Source organism: Neophocaena asiaeorientalis, unplaced genomic scaffold (genome assembly GCF_003031525.2).
Source record: "Neophocaena asiaeorientalis asiaeorientalis breed wild unplaced genomic scaffold, Neophocaena_asiaeorientalis_V1.1 scaffold204, whole genome shotgun sequence".
Lineage (NCBI taxonomy): Eukaryota > Metazoa > Chordata > Mammalia > Artiodactyla > Phocoenidae > Neophocaena > Neophocaena asiaeorientalis.
Window position 1 is genome coordinate 4,115,236 of NW_020173922.1, and position 6,000 is coordinate 4,121,235.

The following is a 6,000-nucleotide window of genomic DNA, read 5'->3' on the forward strand; positions in this document are numbered from 1 at the left end:
CATTCTAAAACTACTTGTGGGTCACCTTGAAAAGCTGGAGATGTTCTACAGCCACCGGGCCTGCCACAGAAGGACTCCATGTACTAGCCCCTCCCTCATCTCCTCTCCCCATGGCAGGAGGCAGAGGATGAAACTTTTTTTTAAGGTTCAAATGAAGTTTATTTTTTTTAATATTTTAATTTTATTGGAGTATAGTTGATTTACAATGTTGTTAGTTTCAGGTATCAGCAAAGTGATTCAGTTATACATTCTTTTTTAGATTCTTTTCTCATATAGGTCATCACAGAATATTGAGTAGAGTTCCCTGTGCTATACAGTAGTTCCTTGTTGGTTATCTTTCATAAGAGATATATATGTGGTAGTGTGTGTATGTTCATCCCAAGCTCCTGATTTATCCCCCTGCCCCCCACACGTTTCCCCTTTGGTAACCGTAAGTTTGTTTTCCATATCTGTAAGTCTGTTTCTGTTTTGTAAATAAGTTCATTTGTATCTTTTAAATTATCAGTAGATTCCACATGAGTGATAGCATATGATATTTGTCTTTCTCTGCCTGACTTACTTCATTTCAGAGGATGAAACCTATTAAAGCATTAGCCTACCTGTGTCATAGATTGCTTGGTGGAAATATTCTTGGCTAATGCACTGTGAGAACTTCATATTCTCTTTATGTAAGAGCTTCCTGGGCTTCTGATTTTAGGCGATCATGGCTCAGCTTCCCCAGGAGCAAAAAGCAAAGATTGCAGAACAGGTGGCCAGCTTCCAGGAAGAAAAGAGCAAGCTGGATGCTGAAGTGTCCAAGTGGGACGACAGTGGTAATGACATCATTGTGCTGGCCAAGCAGATGTGCATGATCATGATGGAGATGACGGACTTTACCCGGTGAGCAGTGCCCGGCCCCAACCTGCTACACGGAGGGCTGCCCCCCTCCCTGCAGGTCACCTCACACAGGCAGGACATGCTGCTCTGTACACACTTTTCTGTTCATCTCCACCTACGAAGGCTTCAGTTATGATCATTCTTGTTCCCTTTCTTCAGAGGTAAAGGACCGCTCAAAAACACATCAGATGTGATCAGTGCCGCCAAGAAAATTGCTGAGGCGGGATCCCGGATGGATAAGCTTGGCCGTACCATCGCAGACCATGTAAGTGACAGACTTGCCACATGGGCCTTGAAGTTCATCCTGGGACTCTGGCAGCCCAGCGGTGGTAACAGTGTTTTTCATGAGACACAGTACTTTTCCCATCTCAAAAATTGTTCTTAACTCGTCAACTCACTTGACTAACAAACATCAGCATAGAGTTTTAAGGATTTCTGTATTCCTGTTTCTTCTTTGACAAGTTTTATAAGGCAGGCCCAGTTTGCATTACAGCGCATCTCTGGAGCAGGTGTGTATGTCCTGAAATCTTCTCTTGGTTGACAGCTAAAACCAGCCTTTACTGTTGTTTATTATCTCTCAGATCTCTTCAGGATGTCAGCTCTGGGCAGGAGCTAATTCTGCAAGCCCTAAAAATACACTGAAACTAGGTGTATAAGAGCCTCTTCTTGTGGAAGTATTGCAGTATTTCATGTGAGAATTAGGAGCCCTTTTGGCTAGTGCTTTTGGAAAGCTGACGTGCCCAACTGGGGACAGACATCTATGTCCTCAGTCACCCAGCCTTCATCCCTTCATTCTCTGTATCGATATGTCCAAAAAAATGTGGTTCCTACCTCCTGGAAAGTTTACAATATATTTCCCTTGATGTCCAAGATATTATCAGCTGTAGTTACAAACCCTTCCCACTCCTTTCCCTGAAGTATCCACACGCTCAGCCTGCATTGGGGTCGCGGGACAAGTGACAGTGGTTTCTCATTGCTCAAGCCAAAGATTGGGAAGTATCCTCAACTCCCGTCTTTCATGTAATAACCGATACTCAGCCCTGGTGCTTCTACTAGCCACACGAATCTCAACACCATCTATCTGGTCCTTCCCTCTTAGCAGCCCCCAGCTGAGTCCTGACATGCATGGCCCACGCCTGCACAACTGTGGCCTCTCCTCACTGATTTCCTGCTCTCTCCTCTGCACTCCAGCCTCCATACAGTTGCCAACACAGTCTTCTTATTATGATCACCTTAAAATGCAAATGAGGTATGGCTCTGCCATGCTTCAGTAGCTTCTTAGAATAAAATTCTAAATCTCCAGCATGGTCTGCACCCCAGCCTCACAGGACGGAGTTTTTTGCATAAACACTTGAGAGAGGTGCTCTGTTCCTTCTTTGGGTGAAGTCTCCGAAGTTGACCCTGAGCTTTGGCAGCAAGACAGGCATTTCCCTGTGACTGGTCGGGACCCCATGGCTCCCACGTGCTCTTCTTGCTTTGGTTGACTCACCTGTTCTCCATCTTTGCCTAAAATGACCCTCCTTTCATCAGGTGTTTACAGAGTGCATCGTAACTGAGCAGATAAAGTCCTTTTGAGCAGAAGAGCTATTTGGATGGTTATCACCTAGCTCACAGCACTCTCACTTTTCTCCAGAACTAGACTCTTGCTTGCTGAGGCTGTTTTTCACCTTTAGGGGCTAGGGGCAGGGGCTGCAGCAGAGAGTAGCCTAGGGCTATGATGGCCCCAGGTAATTGGGTAACTCCTCTCTTGCCCTTTGCTCAAGCAAGGAGTGAAGAGCTGGTGGCACACTGAGCCTTTCAGAAATATCTGTGGGGGTGGGTGTGTTTGGGCCAGGCTCAGAGTGCTTGGTGCTAATTCTGCTCTCCCGTCAGTGCCCAGACTCAGCCTGCAAGCAGGACCTGCTGGCCTACCTGCAGCGCATCGCCCTCTACTGCCACCAGCTCAACATCTGCAGCAAAGTCAAGGCTGAGGTGCAGAACCTCGGTGGGGAGCTGGTCGTCTCCGGGGTAAGTTCCATCTGTGAAGAGAGCTGGTTAGTGGGAACGTGCTAGGAAGTGTGCTGTGGGAAAACTGGAAGTTTCCTCTTGGTCCTCAGAGGCCAAGGGCTGCACATTGGCTACTTCCTGCAGAACTGCAGCTCTGCTTAGCATGGTTGGTGACAGCTAGGAGCTCTTACAGGGCTTGCCTCTTCCCCTTTGTTGACCACCCCTGACCACCCCATAGGTAAAAGTATTTTTGTCTTCATCGCTTCTCTTCCCCCAGAGAGAACTGAGCCTGTTCAGAAATTGCAGAGATGATATATAGGCTTTCTCACACCCCCTCCACTCAGAGTTCCCAAGTAGTATCTCTTCCCTTGTCTGTTTACCATGTCACAGTTCTGGACCCCTTGTCACCTTGGGCAGGGGAAAGAGGACATCTCGCTCCACTGAAGCCCTGTGGCTTCTGCTAAACCCCACAGAATTTCCTTTCAAAGAAGACTTGGTATGTTGGACATACTCATACCATTTGCTTACCTGCTGCAACATAAATGCCCCTGTCTCTGGGGAGCAATTATCTATATTCTCTAAATGAGAGAGGAGACTCCCCGGGTCATTACTGAAAGCACTGGGGGGCGTCTCTGTCTAGGAGGCTGGCTTATTGCCATCTCCCCCTGCACCATGGCTGTCCGTGACTGTTCTCGGTGCGTATGGTTATAGCTCTGCCATCACTCAAAAGATTTCGGCAGATCCTCCCCCAACTTGAGTGAATGAAAACTTGTTGAGGGGTGGGGGCAGGTAAGGTAATGGTACCTTAGGTTTATATCACTCCTTCCTTCTTCAAAAGACCTGAAACACAGGCATTTTCAGGGTATTTGGATAAGAGCACCCAGTCACTGGGAGAGCCAATCAGGAGCAGGGCTGCTGCCCTGTCCTGGTCCAGGAGGAGTCGGGACTCCACTGCCAGGGACTGACAGCCTCCAGCTGGACTGGAGGGTCCAGGCCCTCCGGTACCTAGACCCAGGCCCCTGGGTACATGTGGGGTTGGAGGTCAGGCCTGTGCTCCTCACCTACCTTTCTGCCTCTTAGGTGGACAGTGCCATGTCCCTGATCCAAGCTGCTAAGAACTTGATGAACGCTGTGGTGCAGACAGTGAAGGCGTCCTATGTGGCCTCCACCAAATACCAGAAGTCTCAGGGGATGGCTTCCCTTAACCTCCCTGCTGTGTCGTGGAAGATGAAGGCGCCTGAGAAAAAGCCCTTGGTTAAGAGAGAGAAACAGGATGAGACACAGACCAAGATTAAGAGGGCATCTCAGAAGAAGCATGTGAACCCTGTGCAGGCCCTCAGCGAGTTCAAAGCCATGGACAGCATCTAAGGCTGCCCCCAGCCCTCAGGGCTTCTAAAGATCTGTCACTGTTCTTCACTCGTGTATTTGCTAAATAGAACACTGATGTTAGATTCCATAGGAAAATAGATTTCAGACCTGGCCAAGCTGGTGAATTTTGCAAAGACATACTTGTGTTTAAGTCAGTCAAAAGTACTTTTAGAAGTCAGGAGCGTATTTCTAGCTATATTTTTTTATAAGCGTAAAAATTCCATAACCAAAGAGAATCCCACATTAACTTCTTAGTAACACTGTTGACCAAGTTGAGATGCCTGTCCTCCTAGTGGTGGCAGCTGTAGGGTTTGAGAGAAGGGGGTCTGACTCTACCCTGGTTCATGGAGAGGGCTTCCACCAGTTCGACTGGTATTAAATGAAGAAAGATGACCCAGAGTAAGCAATCTGGGCATCTTAGGAGGCCCTGGAAAAAGGAACATTCCCAGAAAGGTCTTCAGAGGGACAAACAACACGAAACTGAGTCAAACATAAATGTATCATGAAGAAAACTGATTGCTCTCTTTATGATGTGAGAATTTTAATGCATGGTTACAATAACTAATGTACTCTGCTGCAGGACATTAATAAAGTTGCTTTTTTCAGGCTAGAATGTTGTGATGCTATAATCAGAACATGCTTTTTTCCCTTTCTTCAGCTTCAAATGCAATGCAAATTCATCATTGGGCTCACTTCTAATAATTGCAGTGTTTCCTGCCTTGGGCTTATGAGAGAAGCCTGACAAGATAGTGTTTGCTTAGGCAGTAATTTAGACTTACCTTATTTGTGATTACTGTAGCTACAAGGTATAATTTTACTTTATTTAAATTTTATGAATTTGAATGTTTTTTACACTAACTTTTCCCAGTAAAGTCCAAAATGAAACCAAGTCTAAGGGGCCAGGGTCCTTTTCTTTGCCTTCCAGTGGAGTCCAGTTTTACATTAAACATCTCCTGGATTTGCCTGCAGCATCTGCAGTGCTCTGGGCCCTCCCGCTGTCCCTCGTTCCCTGGATGGTACTGCCCAGTGAGGAGACCATGCCTATGGCTCTAGGCTAAGGGCCGCACCTCCTTGCAGCTTCCGTGCCAGCCCAGCAGGGAAGGCCATGCCCACAATGGGAATTCACATGTCCGTGCTTCAAGGTGCAGGTCAGAACCTCGGAGGCATCCTTGACATCTCCCTGGATGTCACCTCCTCTCTGCTGAATCATCCCCATCAGTTTGCAACCATACCATGGTAACGGCTGCCTTAAAGATACCCAGCCTCCTCAACCCCATGTCCTTTCCTAGCCAACATCCCCACTTAAGCAAAACTCCCTAAAGAAATGTGTGTAGTCCTTGTCTCCTCTTCCTCACTTCCGTCCCTGCCATCCAGTCAGCTCTCTGCCCCACCATCCTATCACCATCCTCCATTCCATCTTACTGTCCTCACCCTATCAGCGGCCCAGGTGAACACGCCCTCCCTCCTGACAGCTCCTCCCCTGTCCTCCAGAGCACCTCGCCCTCGTTTCCTGTCTTCCTTACTGGGAGCTCCTTCTCCTCCTCTTCCTAGTTGTTCTAAGTTGCGCTGTCTCAGGGCTCAACCCCTGGGCCTCTTCTCTGTTTCTGCTGATTCCTGATCTTAGCCAGACTCCTGACTTTAAATACCATCCAAATGCCAACTTCTCCCAGAACTAGACTTTTATAACTGCGTGCTTCCTGAAGTCTCCACTTGAATGTCTCCGTAAGTATCTCAAACTGGACCTGTCCAGATTCTTCCCTTTGAAATACA

At 47.5% G+C, this 6,000-nt stretch overlaps 1 protein-coding gene across 1 annotated transcript in view; it reads left to right on the forward strand.

Moving 5' to 3' along the window:
* The window catches only part of CTNNA1 (catenin alpha 1), a 169,697-nt gene extending 164,578 nt beyond the window's left edge, over nucleotides 1-5,119 (forward strand). The window contains exons 15-18 of the mRNA XM_024752286.1: nucleotides 698-879; nucleotides 1,036-1,141; nucleotides 2,749-2,883; nucleotides 3,943-5,119. Coding sequence (XP_024608054.1) covers nucleotides 698-879; nucleotides 1,036-1,141; nucleotides 2,749-2,883; nucleotides 3,943-4,230 — 711 coding nt within the window. The 3' untranslated portion in view covers nucleotides 4,231-5,119. The remainder of the gene's footprint in view (nucleotides 1-697; nucleotides 880-1,035; nucleotides 1,142-2,748; nucleotides 2,884-3,942) is intronic.
* The last annotated feature ends 881 nt before the right edge of the window (nucleotides 5,120-6,000 follow it).